The 22,730-nt window shown below is 43.4% G+C and overlaps 1 protein-coding gene and 1 long non-coding RNA gene across 5 annotated transcripts in view; one reads left to right on the top strand and one right to left on the bottom strand.

Moving 5' to 3' along the window:
- Positions 1–22,730, bottom strand: part of LOC119492539 — a 66,594-nt gene that overhangs the window by 20,000 nt on the left and 23,864 nt on the right. The window contains exons 3-4 of the long non-coding RNA XR_005207802.1: positions 3,678–3,761; positions 3,442–3,574 (exon numbers count right to left, since the gene is read on the bottom strand). This is a non-coding gene — a long non-coding RNA (uncharacterized LOC119492539). The remainder of the gene's footprint in view (positions 1–3,441; positions 3,575–3,677; positions 3,762–22,730) is intronic.
- The window catches only part of sema6a (sema domain, transmembrane domain (TM), and cytoplasmic domain, (semaphorin) 6A), a 113,100-nt gene that overhangs the window by 82,567 nt on the left and 7,803 nt on the right, over positions 1–22,730 (top strand). Inside the window, exons 13-19 of one of the 4 annotated variants that reach the window (XM_037777040.1) lie at positions 1,635–1,808; positions 3,461–3,601; positions 3,711–3,788; positions 8,799–8,857; positions 9,732–9,752; positions 9,965–9,985; positions 13,216–13,395. In XM_037777040.1, the coding sequence (XP_037632968.1) occupies positions 1,635–1,808; positions 3,461–3,601; positions 3,711–3,788; positions 8,799–8,857; positions 9,732–9,752; positions 9,965–9,985; positions 13,216–13,395 (674 nt within the window). The remainder of the gene's footprint in view (positions 1–1,634; positions 1,809–3,460; positions 3,602–3,710; positions 3,789–8,798; positions 8,858–9,731; positions 9,753–9,964; positions 9,986–13,215; positions 13,396–22,730) is intronic. The other 3 variants (XM_037777041.1, XM_037777042.1, XM_037777043.1) reach the window with 3 other exon arrangements.

The raw sequence follows: 22,730 nt of genomic DNA, 5'->3' as shown, positions 1-22,730 counted from the left end.
ATTCAACCATATTATGAATAACACATTGTTTCTGTCTTTACATAATCAGCAATCAGACTATTTCATTTGATTTGAAATGACACCACTGTGAGCCGAGCCTAGCATGCCAGTCGGAGGCAGTAGTTAAAAGCATTATGTAAGCTCAAAAAGCATTATGAAGGCATATGGGGCGGAACGGGAGTGAGGCCTTTTATGATATCTGTCACAGTCTCCGTGTACCGTAATACCATTCTGGAGCTGAAGTCAACTGGAAACAAAATCGGTAATAGGGTTTGATCCTTGCTACACCCTGGAGAAGACACCCCAATATCCAGCAAGAGCTTTTGCTGCAAATTTGAAAAAAAAAAAAAGCGTTTCTGTCCTGAGACTTGCCGTGATGTGGTGGAGACCTCAGCTGGCTGAGCACAATGAATCAAATGGAGGGGTGAGACACACTGAAGAATCCCCCTCTTGAGATTGTTATTATCCCGAATAAGAAAGACAGTGAATGTCTTAGTCCTTGAGATTGTATTATTTCGCTTGAGATCAAATCCCATTGACACAGTCCTTGGAGCTTCTGTTATCATGCTTAAATAGATCCAAACCACAATAGGCCTTCGGATTGCTGTTATTTTTTGATTGGATAAAGCCGGTGACGCAGAGCATTTTAAAAGATATTTAAAGAAAACGGAAGCGAGGGAAAGGATTAGAGGATGTGTTGTGTTGTTTTAATGGGCTAATAGTGTAAACTGTTCTCTCTAGTAAGGTTAAATTCATCACATCCAAGGCAAAAGTGGTCTTCCTAGATTTCCAGATAAGCTTTCATCTTTAATCTTTAAATCCCATCTTCAATTAAAAAATCATGAAACACACTGATGTGCAGATAGATATGTACCTTTTTTTGATATCTCAAAGTGTTTCTTGGCCCTGAAACTAATTGAGCGATAGATACCGGCATCTGCGATGAAATGAAATCAGATGGTGAAAGTAAATAGCCTCAAGAGGTATTTCTTAAAACCTGTTCTTGTTATCTGATCACAAATAACAGCCACAGGCACAATAGGGCACCGATCCAAAACACACTGACTGGCAGGTGTCTAATTTGCTAACTTGAATCTGCTTGGTGTGTTTTTTTTTGATAAATAATGAAATGAAAATTGAGTTTCATCCACCTGGTGCAGAGCCAAACTGTGTGATCAGCAGCTGTCAATTAGAAAAGAAAGTCGAGCTCACAACTGTTGTCTGCTGCCTTTGTAATGTTTTTCTTTTAGGAAGGACATGACTTGCCCCTACGGCAGTTTCTAATGAAATAACAATCAAATAATGAGATTATTAAGACTGTGTAATCTCCTGCTGTTCCTTGTTCTCATTTAGACATCTGACGTGAATGATGGATGGCAACTGTTTGATTGATTATATAATTATCATTTGGGAAATTATAATCACCTGTTTTCTTGTTAGTTTTCATTTTTTATTTTTCTAGTCGCTAGCATGTTTTTATTGATGCAAATTGAATCTCTCTTTTTGAATGTGGTCCAGAGGAAAGAACACTGTACTGCGATAGCGTTCAAAACATTTACATTGAATCCCTGTTGGTGTTCTTCATCACCATCTGTTGCTCTGACTGGTTCATCTATTTCACTTCCTTCTCCCAGGTATCGTCTGACGCGCATCGTGGTGGACAACGAAGCGGGTCCGCATAAGAACCACACGGTGGTCTTCCTGGGATCTGAGAAAGGCATCATCGTCAAGTTCCTCGCCAACATGAACAGCGGCTTCCTGAATGATAGCCTGTTTCTGGAGGAGCTCAACGTCTACAACCCTGACAAGTACGTACTGTAGCTCTGGGATGTACATGTGTACGTGTGCGAGAGATGGACAGAAATAGAGAAACACATGGATACAGTTGCTACAAACAAAGGAAGGTCAGTTATTGCATATGTGTGTGTTACGGAGAGAGCGTGTGTGAGATTTTTCTTTCCAACCATCTCCGGACTCAGCCAACCCACCAACCCACCAGCTCCATCAGTACCAGTCAGTTCCCCCGACCCAAGCTATGTAGTGAAGCCAGCCAGCCAGATGGCTACTCTATCATTTAAAAGAGTTTTATCAGGTTACACTCTGCCCAACCACAGCTACTAAATTAAAGACATAGACCCTAAGGCTCTGGATAACGTAGCGCTGTGGTTCCCAACCTCAGCGGAGCCCAGCTCCTCCAAAACGTTGGCTGATTAAAGGAAACACACACATACACACACACACACACACACACAGTGAGGTCTGTGTTAGTCTTCAGAGCCCAGCCTCTCGCTAATACATTACACGGCTGTTGGTGCATGTATGGACTGACGAGCACGTGTGAGTCGGGTACGGTGGGGCGAGCGAGTTAAGCATTGTTGTGTATTTGGAGTAGAGGTGAATAAGGAAAAATCCGCCACAGTATGACCATACCAAAGCAAATATTTAGTTGAGGGGTAATGGATGAGGGGGAACGAATGGCAGCACAAACAGAGGAGGGAGAAAGAACAGAGGAGAGAGGCCCAGAGAGGAGCGATGGAAAGAAGCAGAGCGGAGAATAAGTTATTGTGTTAGACAGCCGAGAAGAAGAAGGGAAGGAGGGCGAGGACTTGACAGGAGGGCTTTCAAGGTTACCACTGTTTGTTATCCAACATGCTGCGGTCCTGTGACGCGCCGTATGGATGGAGGGGATGAAGGGCAGGCCTCTCCCGTCTCCTTCTTGCCTCCTCCCTGTATCTCCTCTCCTCTTTCTCTACGGCTGGGGCCGAGCATTCGTCGGCTGCTGGCCATCTGGCTTTAGTCGCGTACAGTAAGTGACTTTGCCCGCCTGCTTCCCTGCCTGCCTGCCTGGCCCGATTGCCGTGCATTACCCAGTGTAGATGGACTCTAAGCCCTAATTGAGAGCGTTAATGCGGGACCAGAGCACTGCGAAGGGGAGATTAAATCCCAGGAGCTGGATGGCGGGGATGGAGAGAGGAATGGATGGGGAGAAGGGATAGAAAGCGTGACACGCCCAGAGGGATTAGAGAGCCTGCTCCTAGGGAGCCGGTAGACAAAGAAGACTAGCAGGGATGGAGGAATGGTGGAGTAGGAGGGGGGTTACGTTGGTTTTACTGTTAAGTGCAGTGTTATTGCTGACTGCTCACAGTGCCCATCTGTCTGTTTATCTGTTGTATCTGTATCACCCCTTTCTTTATCTCTCTTTATCTCCCACTCCGCCCCTGACCCCGTGTTCTCGAGACCAGCATTATCTCTGTTCTCCCTGACCTCGCGGTTTGTCTCTCTGCCACATCTTCCTCTTTTTATCTCTTCAAATGAACTGTTAAATCTCATTTTATGGCCTCTTACATCTCTCCACACCAACTTTTTTTTTTTTTTTTTTACAAGACATTGTCCCTAAATAACCAGATAGTTGAAGGGAAGTCAGAATAACCCATGTTTTACCTTCTCCTCTGTCTTCTAGGTGCAGTATTGATGGCGTGGACGACAAACGCATCATCGGCATGCAGATAGACGGCAAGAGTCACGCACTGTGGGTCGCTTTCGGCTCCTGTGTGGTTAAAGTGCCGCTGTCTCGCTGCGAAAGACACGGAAGATGCAAGAAGTAAGTCTGGCGTTTGCGCATGAAATTGTTCATTCACAAACAGCCAAATGGTTTTGACAACATAATTCCAGTTTACCATATGATGATTGTGTATATGTGTCACATCCAGGTCTTGTATAGCCTCCAGAGACCCGTACTGTGGCTGGGTGTCAGAAGGAGCCTGCAAACAGGTGGTTGGCAACATCAAGTAAGTAACATGTTAGTTAATTTATTCACTTTATAAGCCTATTTCATGGACATTTGGACAGGTCACAATAGAAAAACCACAGGTGTAAATAATAATATGAATGATGACTTTTCCTTTTAGCTGCATGAGTATGAGCATGCAGTAATTTAAACTGTAACCCTCATCATAAAGCTGTAGTATTGTATAATTATCCAGGAGACTTCGGTGCTTCTATGTTTAGGAACATTGAGGATTTCATCAAGACAAAATTTTCATATGGGAATTTAAAGACTTCAAGAACCAGCAGCTCCTCCCACTTCACAACTCTATATTACTTTTGTTTACTTGGAATTAAAAGGGACATATCATGCTCATTTTCAGGTTGTACTTTGGGTTTCTACTAGAACGTGTTTACATGCTTTAATGTTCAAAAAACGAATTATTTTTCCCATTCTGTCTGTGTCTGAATATACATGCATTCAGCCTCTGTATGAAACGCTCCGTTTTAGTGCCTGTCTCTTTAAGACCTCCTCCCCAAAAAAGCCCAGTCTGCTCTGATTGGCTTTCGATTAAAATATGGCGCACCTTTGCAAAGTTAGTTCTGAAGCCGTGGGCGGGCTGACTGGTTTGTCTTATTTCTCAATTTGTGGGTTGGTAGGCACTCCAGTTACCAAAATGTATATGCACAATGAAAAAGTGAATGTTTCATTATATGTCCCCTTTAAATCAATTTTACATTATGTCACTTCTAAAGTCAATGTTCATCCCTTGAAGTCTGCATTAGTGGTGGAAAGAAAGATCTTCTGTTAGTTACAATACAGTAAAACATGGTATTGGTGACATGCTGAAATAATTAATGATGCTGGTGATTTTAGAAAGCCTGACACACACACGTGTTTTCCAAACAACTTTTATAAAACAGTATCCCACCTTCTCTCTCATGCCTGGTGGCAGTCCTCTCTCGATTTGTCGTGTCTGTGATCTTTCTAATTTTATGGTGTGTAAGTGCAATTTCCTCCAGCTGAACGGGCTCTTGGAAGGATGAATGGAAGGAAAGTGTTGTTTGCCCCAGGCTCGGGGTTGGGTACGCAGGGGCTGGGGAGAGCTCGATGGCCGCGGTAACTATAATTTGTGGCCGTAGTTATGACACAGAACCAGATTATGCTCTCTGAACAAACAGCATATGGAGTTTTGTGGTGGGAAAAAACATTTTACAGATGAAGTCATAACAAAAGGACCAGTGCTCCGGTGGCTATTTGACGTTGAATGAATTTGATCCCCCTCTGCTGCAAAATGATTGGTCTGGCACGCCAACACACCAAAGGCACACGTACCCACAAGTACACACAGAACTTGCCCTCGAAAAACACACACGGAGAGCTATCCTATTATTATTCTGTAAAGCTGCAGTGGACTGATTCTGATTGAGTTTCCACTTTGGAGCTGAAGGCGACACAGAGGCATTAAAAGGGCAAATGACCTCCCTCCTTTACTGTACAATAACAATATTTCTAAGTGAGAGAGGGGGGATTAGGCCCGGTAGGATCTGTTGGCCCGTGGGGAGTTATAACCATTTGCCAGGCTGGACAGAAGGAGGGGATGAAACGAGGGAGGAGAGATTCAGAGGCATTTTGGTGTTAAATAACAAGGTTCACTCATAAAAACAGATCCCTGTCGAGACTTCTCTTCCCTAACTTCAGTCTCCCTTTCTTACTTTTTCTTTTCCTCATTAAAATAAAAACCCCGTCGCAGCAGCGCTTCCTGTTTCCTTGTACTGTATGCTCCTCTTTTTGTCTACCTAACCAGCAACCTATCCGTCTTCTTACCTGCCCATCCCTGTGTCTATTTTTATCCTTCTTTCTTTTTCAATCTTTTCCTCTGACATATTCTTTCTCTCTTGCATGCCTCCCCTCCTTTCTTCTTCCATCTGGCCTCGGCGCGAGCGTGCCAGCTTTGCCATGTGGAGTTATGCCTGTCATACCTACTGCCCATATACAGCTTGCACTCTGGTCTTCTGCAATATGGTCCCCCGTCACCCCCAGTTCATGCATTATTATCACACAGGATTCTGCATGGTTGTCATTATGTAAACTAGGTGTGCTTCACTGACAACGCATCAGCATATTAATAATTATTATTTAATTATTTAAGCCAAACACAGGATCAGGGGTGGGGTCTTAAACCGATTATATCTGCGCACATATACTGACTTATAACGTGGTGAAACCCTGATTAATAGTTTATTATTAATAGTTTATTGCCGGTATTCCTTTTTAAATCAAAATGAATGGTTTGAGGAATCATTATGCATACTTTACCCTGTACTGTATATCAGGTCCCTGGTCGCCCATTCACTTCTGATATGAATAATTAATGCTATCTGACCTGCATTTCAGCAACCAAGTCCCCTCAGTGCAGCCACACATCTCACATTATAATCACATCTGATGCAAGATAATATTAAATGTGGCCCTCAGCTGTATGTACAGTGCAATTTGAATCAAATTTAAATATGCATCATGCGGATCTTAACCCTGAGCTGAACCGCCTGTAGTGTCACATTCGAACACGGTGCTCTTCTGTTGCTATAATGCCGCCGCTATGGGACCTGAACCCTTTAACTGAGGGTTCATACTATAGTTCATTCATTTCACATGTGCCAAGCTGGGCCCAGACGCTGCATCTGCAGTGTGACTATACTCATTGTTAATTCATCTCGAGACCGACGGGATTTAAACCTTGTAATCTTCATTCTCAACACGGTCTCACCATAGTCTGTAATGTTATTATTAACCATGGAAACCATGACCACGAGGTTGTCAGTGTTTTTGGCGTTTGTCAAAGACGCCGAAACAACATTTTATGGCAGGTTGGTACGAGGCGACGAAAGTCTAGTGAGGAAAATCCGGCAGATACCAGGACGGCATTTGTGCTTAGACAGGTTTAATTGTGCAACTCTGCGTCTGCTTTGTGATTACGAATTTGTATGATAAGCAAATCAGATAAGCAGATTAAATGTACCCCCAGATATGAAAAGAGGCTGCTGCTGTTGTTTGTGTGGTTGCTTTTGAAGGGTTATTAGTTATCAAGAGGACACAATTTACCATCTGCGTCCCAATTAAAGTTCTGGGAAACTGGAGGAAAATATGAATAGCAGATGAATGCATTACCATCTTCAATCATCCCAAATATATGAAGGAGTGACGGTGACTTTGTTTGAGATTTGAGAACAGAACAGCAGAAATTCAATTGTATTTTCCTCTAAATTCTCCTGCCCTTGTTGTCAGTTTCACGCTTTCAATTCTGATCAGGGGATAAGGAGCGGGTGATGCTGTTTTGGAAAATCATTCTTCTTCATGCTATAATTGTGACCAGTGGAGGGTGAGGAAGATGAGAGGCGGGTGGACAGGCAGGAGGAGGAGGACGACTAGCACGGGGGGAGCCGAGGAGGACTGTGAAAAGCTGTCATGTGTGACTGTGATCCTGGTTGACAGTTGGTCCGCTCTGTTTCACAGATCTCCTTACTGCCTGCTTGGTGGTCTTTCAGGAAGAAAACAGGTCTCTGTGCAGATTGCATCAGAAAATAACATCTCCCAAACTCTCTCTCACTCTCTGCCCCCTCTTTTCCTCCCTGTGTGTCATATGATGGCCCTCAAGCATGGTTACCCTTCACTGCCCGGGTCTTCGCCCATGTGATTGGGAGTACTGCCTCATATCTCTACTGAACCTAGATAATGTCAGATACTGAGGAAAGGGAGAATAAATTCAACAAAGTGAAGTTTTCAGGAAAACGGTTTCACTTTTGTGTACATTTCTTCTTCCTGATTTGCTTTCTTGCCAAGATCGATGCCACTTTCATGTCTGTGCAGTAAATATGAAGCTGGAACCAGCAGCAGGTTAGCTTAGTTTAGCGTAAAGACTGGAAACAGGGGGAAACAGTTAGCCTGGCTCCGTCCAACAGTAATAAAATCTGTACCTCGAAAGCTCACTAATTAATACGTTATATCACATTTAGTCATCACATTTTACGGGGGGTCTTTGCCTGACTATTTCTTGGCCAGGACCTTGATTGTAACTTTCTGGAGTCTCTGCTGGTTGCCTGGCAACTGCTCAGAGCCAAGTCCAGCAACTAACCCCCATAAAACGAGAAATTGTTGTTTTCACACTTAGGTTTTTGTACGGGTTAAACACGTAAGGGACATTGTAGAGCGAGCCGGTCATTGTTGCGAAATAAACCCCGACAAGGCGATGCACATTATCTGCTGCACATTATTACACAGCTACTTACTTAAGAAATCAATAATTTGACTCAAAAATGTTCCTCAGAGTCTGAGATCAGACTGGTCTGAGACCGGACGGTCTGCTATAAAGAAATAACAGACCGTAGAATGCCGTGATTGTCCAATCAGAATTGAGTATTCAACATAGTCGTGTAATAAACACAATATAATGCGTTAATTAGATATCTTTAGATGTGCTGGTAGGTGGATTTTGTTGCCTTTGGACAGAGCCAGGCTTGCTGTTTCCCCGTTTGCAGTCTTTGTGTTAAGCTAAGCTTACCAGCTGCTGGCAGAAGCTTTGTATTCATCATACCGACATAAGAATGACATCAATCTCATCTAACTCTCAGCAAGAAAGCAAATAAGCATGTTTCACAAAACGTTGAACCATTCCTTTAAAGCTATATGCAACATAAGATGACAGTTTTTATAACAGTCAAATATAAAAATATAAATCTATTTATAACAACACTTCTGGCAATGAGTCTTGTGCCAGCTATGGATTTACCAACCTGCCAGCATTCCTCATAACCACTGATTTTAGGCCTTCAGGGCACCTGCTAGGTGTTCTTTGATTTGGTTCCAGTATAGGGCTTTCTGCAGCCTACGCTGTGTGCAAGCATAGGGTACGCTGTGTTGGGGTGTTTTTGTAGTAAGCTTTCCTATAGCTTTGTTACTTTGTTAGCTGTGGCGAGCCTGCATGGCCTGGCCTGTTTTCCGCCGCTGACCATGATGTCTCTGTTCCCCGCAGATCAGCCTTTGAGCAGGACGTGGAGCAGGGTAACACAGATGGCCTGGGAGACTGCCAAAGTAAGCAGGCCCTCTTCACTCTTATCTTTCCTCCTCTATTCCATACCCCCCCACCCCCACCTCCACCACCACCACCACCACCACCACCACCATTCCTCTCTTCTCTGTTAACTCAGTCTCCCTCTTCTCTCGGCCCTGCGTTTTCCTTCTTCGCTGCTGTCACCTTTTTCTCCCCCGTCTGTTCCGCCCTCACAATCCTCTCTTTCAGCCTCTTCCATCCATCTGTCCCTTTCGGCTCTCATCCTCTTCTGTCCTCCCCCCGCTGTTTCTCTGGTCCCCCGGTCAATAGAGTGTTGTGTCCACTTGGGCAAAGACAGGATTCCTTTTTTGCAATTCGCTACGAAAAGACAACACAAACATTCAGCGACACACAGGGGACGGGATTTGACTTGTGAGCCGTCACAGGGCTCAGTTTGACACACAGAACAAGCCTTGAAAGGCCTCTTTCACTCTACAATGTATATCTGATCTTTTCATGTCCAGAATAACTGTTTGGACTCGTCAGATGTGGTACTCTGTTGATATTATACTGAGCTGCCCAGTTTGCAAGAGAAACTTCAAAACAATTTGACCTCAACTCACTCATCTTAGTCCATTTCATCTCAATTCCGACTGTTTACTCGGAGTAAATGAATGCGGTGCATTTTCCCTTCAATTTCATCAGTATGTTTAGTCAAGGGAAGCCATGGCGTTGAACCTTCATTAGCTGTAGACGCTATAGATCACCTCTGATTTAAAGTTAGGAGAATATCGAGCAGCCGGTCGATTCTGAATTACTTTAAAAGTCATGGCTTTTGATCATGTTTAAAGCATAAGCTCTCTTTACTGCGAGCAATAACACGTTTCCCCTCATTTCTTTTTCTTCTTCTTCCAGACACCTTTGTGGCGCTGAACGGTAAGTATTCCACATTTACTGTAGAAGCAATCAGATAAAAGACAGGAGCTGCATTTCATGTCCCCTGACTCTTCAACTTCAGCCACACCTCTTCATCTAGTCAATCAATCATCCCCTCTCAGGGAAATGAAAACTCCTCCCACACGTGTAAAGACGGGTTATTAATGACTCATGCCTTTAACTGAATTCATTTCGTTCCTTCTTTTTGATAGACATTCCCTCCAGTTACGAAGGTAATGAAACATTGAAGCACGGTCGGTCAATTTTACTTCTTATAGTGTTTCCCCTCATCCAGCCCCCTTTTTGGTGTTTAGAATAAAGGACGTAGGATTAGAAATCAGAAATGTAGAATTAAAAACCCTCTATTAGACCTCCTCTCCCTCCTTGTTTCAACTGCCCATTCCTCTTTATCCCCTGTGCAGTAGCATCGATTAGCCCTGACCTTTGCTTTCGCTAATTGGATGGATCTGGTTGTTGGTGGTTTGAGGCCTTGATGGTGAAGAAATGCCTCAGTGTGCACATTAAGCAGGACATGTGTGAACAGAGGGAGAGAGAGATTAAACTCGCCTGTTTAGAGTCGGGAGAGAGATCAGATATGTTTCTGCCAACTGCCACCAAGCATGTGCAGTTGGCACGGACTCTCTGCTGAAAAAAGGCTAATGTAAACATGCACACACATTAGTGCCGTCCCTTTCTCTGCAAATACTCTCCTAATCACACACAGCCGCAATATCACCATCGCACTGATAACATTTTCATCACTCAAGCCTTTTTAAAGAATGATGAACAGATGTGATTAGCCTGCAGCAAAGTCAGTCTTATCTATCACATCCACCTTATTTCTATCTAATAGGAGAGCGCGTTGGTTTGGTTTTCAGTGAATCTCTCTCTCTCTCTCTCTCTCTCTCTCACACACCTATACCTCGCAGCTGCCAGATCAAAACAGTCAGATCCATACAGAATGACAAGAATAGATATTTTAAAGTCGTTCCAGAAAGCCCAGCTCTCTCTCTCTCACCCCCCTGTGGCTCTACCCCCACTGTGCTTCTCCCCCTTTTGGAGATCCAGGGTCAGAAAAAAGGCATCTGTGTTGCTGTGCGCCCCTATAGTGCTGAATATGCTCCCACAGGCTTGGCTGTGTGTTTCCAGGCACACACATACACACACACACACACACACACACAGACACAGACAACACCCAGTTTACAACCCCCCCAAACAAAGTCTCAGCCATTACCAAAGCCCCTCCGTCTATCTGTCGGTGGTTGATATGGATTTGAAGATAAATAAATGCCCCCTCTTCATTCTCCTCTCCTCTACTCCAGACTAGACACCCTCGCCTCTCTTTTAATCTGTAGAAAGAGAGGGATGTGCATCCGTCGGCAGTTTAGGGCTTTTTTTCCCCCCTGATCCGTGGAGGAGCTCTGAGGCTCTCTCTCTCTCTCTCTCTCTCTCTCTCTCTCTCTATGTGTGTCATCTGCCTGAATTGCACTTCCCCTGGCGGTGGGGGAATGAATTATAAAATAGGCCTGTCACACTAATCTCTCAGCCTTGGGCCAATAGTTAAATAAATCATTTTAATGATTGCCACGCCACACAGAGGAGGAGGAGGCTCTGGGTGGTGTTGTGTGGGTGTCTGTTGGTGCGTCGTCTACCAGCAGCGCCGATGTTAGTCCCCTGAAAATGCTCCTCCCCTCTTCAAATACTGGCATAAACACATATTGAAAAGGCACTCGCACATCTGCAAACACACACACATTGCTGTCACCTCCTCCGTGGAGACGGAGGCTGTTGATAAAAGTGTTGTCACTCTTCATCTAGGGGTGGATTTTCTTTTTTGCAGCTTAAATACATTATGTTTAAATACAGTATGTAGCTTGTGCAGAATTGTGTAGGGTGGCTTAAGTGTTAGCATGTGGGATGGTAATGTGATTAGCATGGTTCAAAAATAAACAGACAAAGCTTATGCACAAACTCTGCTTATGAAAGGAAATGATTTAAAAAAAAAGAAAAAGGGAGACAGGCAGATGCAGGAAAGCACACATTGTTTGAGAGGCGTGCAGTGATAGACGGGGAGGAGATCGGTGTGATCCATCATCCACAGATGAAAGAGTACTTTGCTGCAATTGTCACGTTAAGGTGTTAGAGCACTCACATTTCCACAGAGAGACATCCTGTGTGTGCCGTTCTTGTTATAGTCTCATCATCAGTGTAACTTCCTGGCTGTGTTATGGTACCCTCTTCAACTGTTGGCCACTAGTTCATTTAGCCATTAAGGAATTTAATTACAAAGAGGAGTCAAATCAGAGAAAATTCATTAACTCTTAATGACATCTTTCTGGTGATTGATCTAGCCATGTTGCTGAGGGGCCTTGCTAAATAAAGATTAGCAGCCATGCGGATATGAAACGCTTGGGAGAGCTTTGGTTTAAAACAAAGAAAAGTGGGAGTAAATGGGAAATATGAGGAAGGAGACAACAAAGAAAAGGAAAGGAGGGATGAGAGAGGAGGACAGAAGAAACATATTTAGGATTACAATTATTTTCATTGGTGATAAATCTGTCAATTTTGTTCTCAATGAATCATTTTAGTCTATAAAATGGCACAAAAATCAAAAATTTTCACAAGCACATTTTCCCAGAGCCCAAGGTGTAAGATCTTCAGTTAAATGTCACATGAGACGAGGAAAAAAGCAGCAAATCTTAACAGTTGAGAAGCTGAAACCAGAGAATATTTGGTATTTAAACCTGAAAAAATGACTAAAATGATCGATAAATTATCAAAGTAGCTGCCGTTTAAGTTTCTTTCAATCAACTATTTGTTTCAGCTTCAAAACACAAACTTCATGAATTAAAGTTATCGGTGTACATGAAAACAAATTGAACATTGCTACAAAATTGATGGAAAAGTTAGCATCAAAGTAACGGAAAGCTCAAGACAGAGAGCGGGGAAGATCACGAGCTGAGTTAGAAGCAGCTCCGCAGTTGAAGAAAAGTTACAGGCAGACTTCTCAACAGGAGAGATGGAAAGAAACTTTGTCTCTTGTCCTTCATATCAAAGGTAGGCACCCTATGGTGATCGTGGAGCAGCGCGATTGTACTCTGCTCTGCTCTGACAGGCCCAACGGAGCTTTGACATGTCAGTCAGAACAGGAGGAGAGAGAGCGAGAGAGGCAGAAAAAAAAAGAGAGGGCACGTCTATCCTGAGAAACACACGCACACACATTTGCTAATGAGTTGCCCAGGGTCACCAGGGAGAAATACTCTGTTGCCTCACACAGCCCAGGAGCTGTCATTATGTGTGTGTGTGACGTGTATCTGTGTGTATGCTTCAAAGGAGGAATAGATGTCTGTGTGTGTGTGTGTGTGTGTGTTTGTGTGTGTTTGCACCCCTGCTGGCCTGTGCTCACATGCACTGAAGCCTGTCCCCTCGAGCGACGGTTAACCTGTGTTGTGTCCGGCAGGCCACCATCACCGCCACCATCACCACACCCTCTCACTCCCCACCTCGGCCCTACCCGAGGCCGCCGAGGGCCCCCTGGGGCGGGGCCGCATGGTGGAGCGGAAGGACCCCCCAATGAGCTCAGACAAAGGGGAGGACCCCTACGTAGCCGTGCCCTCTCAGACTCAGCCCGAAGCCACTGGTAAGCCTTGGAACACAACAGTGAGCAGTCGATTTGGTCCATTGTCACCTGTGGCAAGGGAGGGGGGGGAAGGGAGGGGTTCTTGTAATTGAGATTTACGGCCGCCTGGCTGCTTCCAGCTGACGAGGTGTAGAGATAGTGGATCACTTTCTCTCTGGGGGACAAATTGCCTCACGCTGTGCACGTAAACCCCCCACAGAAACGTACACTCAAACACACCTACGCAGCCGTCGCATGCATATGCAGACACACACACACACATTCTGCGCTCATTAAGGCACACGTGCGCGCGCACAAACAGTGGTACGCACACTCCGCAGGATGGATTTATTATCCATGGACCGTAATGTCCCGCAGGAGATGTAATATCCAGACCATTACACTCTGAAAAGGAAAATGGCGATGTATTTATTTCCTGGAGAAGGTGGCCCAGGCGCCGGCTCTGTCATGCTTTGCGACACAGTGACATGACATTGAACGCCCTTTTCTCCTGTGTTAACAACCCGCCTAATGCTGTACCGCCTCAAGGACGGCTCTCTGGATAAATGAGACGGAGAGAGAAAAGGAGGGAAGGGAAGGAGACGAGTAGGACGACACACATAGGAGGGAGGAAGTAAAAAAAAAAAAAAAAAAGAGGTCACAGCAGTGCTGGTGATCCGTGTTCTGTCCCTTAATAAAGCAAGTAGACCTATTACAGATCAAACAACATGCAACATGCAACATGTCCCTGCTACATTACATAGTTCATGCTATTAGAGGCAGCGTCACCGTGGCCTTGAGGAGATATTGATTATTAATAATGGTGATTCATTCACAGTAGGGACTGTCTATAGACGCGCTGTATATAAAGAAAGAGACAGACAGAGAGAAAAACACAGCAGCTAATGAGCTAAGACTTTTGTCAATGAAGATGCTATAAAGATGAATGTGCCGCAGTGTGCCTTTCATGCTAAAAAACTAGCCCCAGCTTGTGCCTCAACATCACATTCGAGTCACAGCGCCAAGCAATCCAATTTTTCTGAAAAATAAGGGGTCATTTGACATCACTCGGAAATACCTTCAGAAACGTGTTGACAGGTAAGATGGACAGGTATATATTTCTGTACAATCAGATGCATAGTGATGTGACTCGAATGTAATGTAAATACATAAGATGCACAAAACGGGGCTCGCTAAAAACATACTGTTTCTTATAAATACAAACACTAAAATAAGGTGGTTCAGTTTCCATATGTATTTACTTAGTTTACACATTAATTTTAAGCTCAACCATGACGTTTTTCCTAAACCTAACTAAGTGATTTTGTTGCCTAAACCTAACTGGCTAAAGGCTAAAATGCGTCCTCATGACAGGCGGAATGTCCGTGTAATATCGTACTATTTACACTCCTTCCCATGAGACCAGATGTAACACAGCACATACTCCGGTATCACCCGTCTATAGAGTAAACAGAGGCGGTGAGTGCGGTGAATGTCAGCTGGAAGCGGTGAGGCACCGGTGGGTAGATCCAAGCACAATGGTGGCAGAGACTTCAGACAGCATGCCTATATACAGCCAGAATCACAACATGCTGCCGCTCCCCTTGTTGCCTTTACCTGAGCAGGTGTAATATTACTCAAGTCTCACAAGTAATGGTGAGGAATGCTATACTGAGAATCATCCATGACAAAAGCTAAAAGCTGTCGTGCAATTATAAAAGTTACGTTTTTTTGGGGGGGGGGCTAACCAAGCTCAGGTAACTGCAACAGGGCTTCACATTTCAAAACAATGCTTCCTGCTGTTTTTTCTGTACGATCATTATTATTATGATTTTTATAAGACACCTTTGCAGCTTTGTTTCAGTATTTATCAGTTATATTTCAATTTCAGCTCAACTCTTTTCTTTTCCCTTTTCTATATACGAGTCAGCTCTGATGAGATTTGTTTGATTTTCTTGTGTTGGTTTCTTGTGAGCAGTTCTTGATATTTTGCATGGCTTGGTCTCAGACTGTGTTTTTCTTTTTTGCTATTTATATATTTGCCTTTTTCCTGCCTTTGATTGCTTTGATGGTATTAAGCACAGTTTTGCCTCCATGCAGCTTAATGCTTTTCAGCATGGCAAATTGAGCACCACAGTCAACGGTATTCATTTCCCGCTCCACCCATCCTGCCTCCTCTTCCTTCCTGTCGCCCTCAGTATTACTGGCTTCAGGTGTCAACTGTACTGTGAAAACTTAGCAAACTGTGTGTGTGAAAGTGAAATTAGAATCAATATATGAGAAATGATTATGGAGATGGAAACTAAGTAAATGACTCACTTCTTTTTCCTGCATTTTAATGCCACGGAGATAAATCCATGCGGCACATTTTACTGAAGAAATAAGGGATAAACATTTAACCATAGCATCTATCTCTCAAATTAAGTAAAAAAAAAAAAAAGTTTCTGCTTGAGTGAAAATGTATTAGCTCATATCCAAAGTCGTTTGCAAGCTTGTTTGCGATTTAAAAGAAATTACAATTACTCCCCAACTTTTTCATTTGCAGTTGAGACATGGTGGAATCTTATCTGCTAATGAATATTACAGTGCTGCCAATATGTATTAGCCCGACACCACCATAGTAATTAGAAATGCTGCAAAGTGATGAGTATTCACACACTCATGATATTTAGCACCCAACAGCATCATTATCCGCCGTTCCAGTGGGACCATCGCAGTTGCCAGGTGGCCGCTTGTGTTTCACAGTACATTTGAGCTTGGTGTTTGTCGGTCTGTCTGTCTGGGCCTCATCTGTCTCTGTTATATTTTCCTCCACCCCTGTCACCCTACCATACACCTCTCCCCTTGCCTCCCATCGCTTACCCTGCCTCCCCCCACTCCGAAAGCCCCAGCCCTGCCACTCTCCACCATCTGCTGCCATTGTGATCAGTCTCCCTTCCACAGGACCTCTCATCTGACTGGGATGGCATGTTCCAAGGCTATACCTTACCTAGTGCAAATTAATTCCTGAAACCAATTTATGGAGTCTCCTCCCCAACGCCCCCCCCCCCCCCCCCCCCCCCCCGCCTCTCTCTGTCTCTCTTCCTCCTCCACCTCTGCACCTTCTCCTCCTCCTCCTCCTCCTCAGTCTCTCCCCTTGTAGTCTGTCTCTTCTCCAACTGGAGTCATATCTCTTCCCTGTCTGCAGGAATGAATCCTTGCTCTGCTCCCCACCCACACCCCCACGTCTCGCTCTCTCTCCTCTTTCTACCTCTCTCTCTCTGTCAGGCTCAACTCCCTCTCCTCCCTCCCCCCTTACATCCACCCTCCCCCAGCCCCGACCTGTAGCCACCGCTGTGTTGCTCCAATTTATGGGTTCATTACAGCAGCTATCCAGGGTAGAAGGAGAGGAGAGAGGTGGAAGAAAAGAGGGATGGAGAGAGACAACAGGGGTTAGAGACATGGGAAATGAGGGAGGGGAGAGAAGAGGAACACACATGATAAAGATTTATTAAACATAACAGGACAATAATGCAGCAGCGAAGGTTAGGAGGGAGAGAGAACAGAGATAGGAGGTATAGACAAGACTGGCTGAAGGACAGAATTGAACCAACGAGATGGGAATGAGAGAGGATATAAGATGTAGCCAGATATCGTAGCTGAACAGAGTGTTTCTCTCTATCCCTCTCAGTCATTTGTTTTCATACTGGGCCACAATTTGTACCCTGAACAGTCTACGTTCTATATTTTATGTTAACCCAGCTAGCTCAACTTATCTAAGCTGAAACAGTGTCTCATAAAAATGATGTAAAAATGTACATTATATATGTATATGTACTTTTTACCTGCTAGTACATTGAGAAGGAAACACAGGTATTTTTTTCAATGTTAATTTGCAAATCACGAAATGTTGATACTGAACATGTCAGCCAAGGTAATTCATAGTTCCCCTACAATATCTGCTTACAGCAACAAAAGCACGATTAAACGTTCCTTTAATGTTAATTTAGGGCACTCAAAGTGCTCAGTTAAGGTAAGGGAAAGATAAGGGTCGTGGTTAAATATTGAAAAAGTCATCAGTGACTCGAAGTATACCAGACAGGATGTGTTTACTTTATGAATGTTTAACCAAAACCACCATCTTTGCCTAACATTAACCACAGTGCTTTTGTTGCTAAGGACTCAGGATGTGAACCGTGGTCTCTGGTGTCGAGGCTCTGCACTTAGTACGCCCATAATCCACCCCGAACAGCCAACAATGACTTGCATGTGGTATATATACAGTATACAATACGTAGTACTTCCTACACTAGAAAAAAAAGCATTGCCTGTGAACTTAATCCAGGTAGCAATTATGTTTCTCACCCTAATTGGAAAGGCAAATTAGTATTACACAAATGTAAATTGGGAGACATGGCTGTTGTTTTCTACTCATAAGGACTCACAGGAGGAGTATTCACAGTTGTCAACTGACTGAAGATGATGCAGTGTTTACATCTTGATGAACAGAAACATGATCTGCATATTTTTTCCATTTTGATAATATTTCTTTGCCATGATAGACGAGAGCTTCTGTAGTTTATTGAGAGATATGAATCACCTTCATGGACCACATGGTAATACCGACTACTACTGCTCTGACAGCTGCTCTGCAAGGGTTATTTTCAGCTGCAGGCAGCTCTCTGACACCTGTGTGCCAAGGTGAGGCTGGTATGATGGAGGGATAGGATGACCCCGCTCACACAAGGATGCAGCGTTATTTATTTTTTCTCATGCCAAAAAGTCTTGATAGCTTCAGCAATTCACTTCACCTCACTTTATGGAAGGCAGTTGATGGAACATTTCACCATCGTTATTGGGGATGCCATGTCAATCCTGAATGTTTGCTGTAGTTATGGAGGAGAAAAACTGTCAAATACGTCCAATACCAGCGGAGAAAATAGCTTTTTTTTGTGTACAGTCACATTCTGGTTTCAAACTTGCTTACAATGCACAGTATGAACATGATGCAAACAGTGAATTCAACCTCCATCAGCATGACTACATGCCCCTAGAAGAGCAGAATTGTTGCAAACACAGTTATGCCTGTAATGTTGAAAAACCTAAAAAAGTCAACTAGTGTAGTTTGGAAGTAGGGCTGTCACAATATCAGATTTTAATTACACGATTATCGAGGCCAAAGGAATTAACAATAACAATATTATCGCGATATCTATAGAAAATCTAATGCTATCTGTCAAATTCATCTTTAACTTTGTTTATTGTGTTTTCTCTCTTTTTTGGCAAATGAGTTACACTCAAAATACAAGCGTATGGAGGTGGCAAGAGAGTCTGTAACATAACTGTATATACAAAATGATTTAAGAGGCACTGGATTATTTACACGATATTATCATATGTGTATTATTAGCATGATATCAATATTTCATTTTCAAATATCACTAGTTATCGTTAACACCGGTATATCGCAACACCCCTATTTGGAAGGGTCCGTCTAACCACTGATCTATCCCCATTTTAGCTCTGCAAACTAAACCAGAACAAACAACTAGTGCCAAATGGACCAAGAAGAGAGTGTTAAAGTGACATTAGGCAGTATATTTTTGGCATCATTGGGCAAAAATTCCATAATAACCTTTCAGCATATTGTAATTTAAGTGTTCAGAGAGAAAACTAGACTTCTGCACCTCCTCATGGCTCTGTTTTCAGGCTTTAGAAAATCTAGCCCGTGACGGTAGACTTTGACCAATCACAGGTCATTTCAGAGAGAGAATGTTGCTATTGGCTGTGCTCCGGTCATGTGACCGGAACTTGGCGTTCCTTCACCAGATTTCACAATGGCGGCGGCGTCACAAACTTTCTCATTTTACAGCTAAACCGTGCACTACAAGATGATTCTGAAAAGATTTGAGGCGAGAAATAAGCATTAACGTAACATAATATTGATTCAAATTTGATCGGCGCTGCCTAGTTTGATCGTTTGGTCGGAGTTCGCGAGTGATTGACAGCCGGCTCTCATAGACGGCAGCTGGACGGCAGACCTCAGATCAGCTCTTACTGCTTGTTTTCTTCCGGTCTGTGAAATCTTGCAGATGCTGTTAGGAGCACCGGAGGACACAGAGGCACATGATCTTTTTCAGGTGATTTGTTTCATGTACCAATATCACAATATAGCAACCGTTTTATAAAAATAACTTTTTAAAATCATATTTGCTCCAATTTCGCCTACTTCAGCTTTAAGTAGCCATTTCTCTATAACTATCCAGATTACCTTTCAGCTTTATTTCTTCTACCAGTAGTGAGCAAAAAAAAAGAAAAAGAGAAGGATTTCTTGGTTGTCTGATTATGGAGACTTCACTCCTTTCAAATTACCCGTCCTCGGAAGTGAGCCGACAAGATTAGCCGCTTTAGTTTAACATGAACTCTGCTCACTGTCAGATGATGCATTTGGCTGGTGACGTTTTCCAGGAGCCTATGAGGGCGAGCGCATTGGGTAATTTAATGTTAGTAGTTTCATATGTCCTTGCAGTAGAATGATAGGATTTAGGTTAATCCTATAAAAAAGGGATGATAGGATTTAGGTTCAAAGTTGGTGAGGTGGTCCTTTAAAGCAGGACGACTGCACTGTGGCAAAGAAAAAAAAACAATGTAATGTTTTAGTCAAATAATCCTACAACTGTCATTATAACACCTTCATTAGTATATTACCAGCAGGATTTTGTGTCTTACTGACACAGATTGTGATAGGCCTTTGTGAGGCAGATGAATTATTCGCAGCTCATTGTGAATCATAATAGAAACACTGGACTGGATGTTTTCCCGGCGTTACGCACTTCCCCGACTGACGTCAAGCTATAAGCCATAATTTCCTCCACTGATTAGCTTATTGTTCTCTCAGGCCGCTTTTGTTTTCCACACACATTTGCTGCTCACTCCTTCATTTGAATGTTTCGGTTATGCTTTTCAGTAAGACCTCTTGCCATTACTGGTTCATACAAAAGCTTTGCTTTGTCTTTTTTGGCCATGTGAGACTGAATCTCATATCACGGCAGCTCATCCTTTTGTGCTTTTGAAGCTTCGCCTAACCCACATTCAGCTGTCATTATTCTGCTTTGAACCGAATTTAAATGGTCACGTTCACGATGTCCGCGAGTGAGACGCTCATCAAGTAGATACAAGCTGAGTCTTTGTTCTCTGGAGGGAACGACGCAGGGCCTGTTTTATGCTGAAACATTTATGAATGATTATCTATGGCTGCATTTATAACTGGTTGAATAATAAAACATATCACTTTAGGCATCCATGGAAGTCAGGATCTTGCCACACATTTTTATAGCATGATAAAGTACACATCACATACTCATCAAGACTGAGCAGTAATTAACAGGCGTTAACTCTATAGACAAACAGACTACAGTCTTTCCTCATAGAAAAATCCACATTTGTTATAAATTATGATTTCATCACTTGCGATAAAGCCGTGCTGTCAGGGAGCTGCTGCCTTCAATATGTCAACCTGATGTGAAAGCGGTGAAATTCAGAAATAATTGGATGAATTGTTTGAGCTGTGATATTCATGCTGGGCAGTGCCTTTTAACAAGTCTATCACCCATTAATAAAAACAGTGCCGGTGTCAATTTAATGCATCAAACAGCTGATGATAAATGTTCCAGGGACGTGTAATTCAGGTTGATTTCCTTTGAGTATTAAATGCTACAGTTTGTATGCACGGAGGTGGATAGGTTAGTACATCGGTGTTAATACCTGAGGTGCAGAATGATATAATTAGGGCTTTAATTATACCTTAACTGGCTCATCAGTATGCCGTGCACCGACTCTCGATTGTCTGATGAACGCTTTAATATTGAATAACAGCATTAATGCGAGTGCCTCTCCAACGTAAACATACACAAGACTTAATGGGATAATATCCTAACTGGGGATTAAGTAGAACTTAATGAATTGCTGCCATCATCTAAAGAGCAGTGTCCCCTTTTAAAAGATGACAACAAGCAAGTCCCTGAAAGCAAATAAGAAGTTGCTAAAGCTGTCGCCGCAGTGGAGGCAGAGTAGATGCGAGGCAGTAAATCTTTTCTTCTCCATCTTTTCTTCTACTTCAGCAGTTGTCAAGGTCCGTTGTTCTGCCTTTCAACAAGTGACACGTCAGCGAGTGCATTTAAGTCTGATTAAGATTTTTTATCATTCTGCAGACAGTGTCTTTGTGTAGCGGCCTGTAGTCAGAGGTTAGGGCCCTCTCCGTAACCTCTCTGTGATGTTTAACTACCTTTGAAGTTTCCCCAACACCAGCACAAAGACGTGCCCTGTGGGCTCGAGTCAGTTGGTGCTTCTGAAGAGATTAAGACGAGTGTAAGGGGTGTCTATGTGTGTCAGACAGACTGAGAGAGAGCATTCACGGGTTCCAGTCACAGCAGATTACAATGTTTCTGATTCACAAGGAAGTGTTGCCGACCCAGGCTGTTTTGACAGCGAGAAATATCTGAGTATCTGAGAGATATGTGTTTAATATCTGAATGTTGAGGCCTGAGGCGGTGTGAAATTCAAATCAATTCAACCGCTGAGGGAAGTGTCGAACTGCACGATGCCTCGCGTTGCATTCTGGGGGCGAAGGCAAGAGTTGAAACCAGCCGATTATAAGTCACTGTACAGTCAGAACCTCAACAAGACGAGACGGAAGCAGGAAAATCCGTGGGTTTTAGCAACACTTTGATACTTTTCAAGGTCACGTTGTGAAAGTTTTGAAAAGTTTTGCAGAGATCACAAACGGGCCTCGATAAATGAGGCGCTCATAGCTCGATTCAAAACCCTCAAGTCCTGTGATTCGACAGAGACGGCTCCCGCGTCCTCCGTGGCTACTTACATTCTCTTTGATGTTAGGATGAGAAACAATTCCTCACATGAAAGATAAGTTTCCTTCTTTTTCTTTCTTTTGTGTTTTTTACCCAAACGCCTCGGGCTAAGTACCCTCCAGAAGTGTGTGTGAGCGACATGAGTGATGGATGGAAGGTGGAGAAAAGTGAGAAAAAAGAATGAAAGGATTTTTTTTAAACAGGAAGGACCATGCAGTGCAGGTTAAATAGGGCTTTAACCTCGGCTCCCACACCCGGAATAGGAGACAAAGATCTAGCTCCACAGTTCGCCTCCTTCACCAGAATGGACACCCGTTTGGCTCTGCTCCCCTCCGTCTTTGTTATTCAATGTGAAATCCAAATCCCCGGTCGACGGAGGTTAACCTTTTGCGGCGATAAATCCACTGTCATGAAAATTCATAACAGTTTTGACTCGCTCTTTCGGCATGTAAGCACCGTGGACGGAGATGGATGAATGTATTTACATTTAACAAGGATTATGGAAAAAAG

The sequence above is a fragment of the Sebastes umbrosus genome, chromosome 8 (assembly GCF_015220745.1).
Source record: "Sebastes umbrosus isolate fSebUmb1 chromosome 8, fSebUmb1.pri, whole genome shotgun sequence".
Taxonomy (NCBI): Eukaryota; Metazoa; Chordata; class Actinopteri; order Perciformes; family Sebastidae; genus Sebastes; species Sebastes umbrosus.
The sequence above is the reverse complement of the archived record's forward strand: the minus strand, read 5'-3'. Positions and strand labels throughout refer to the sequence as shown.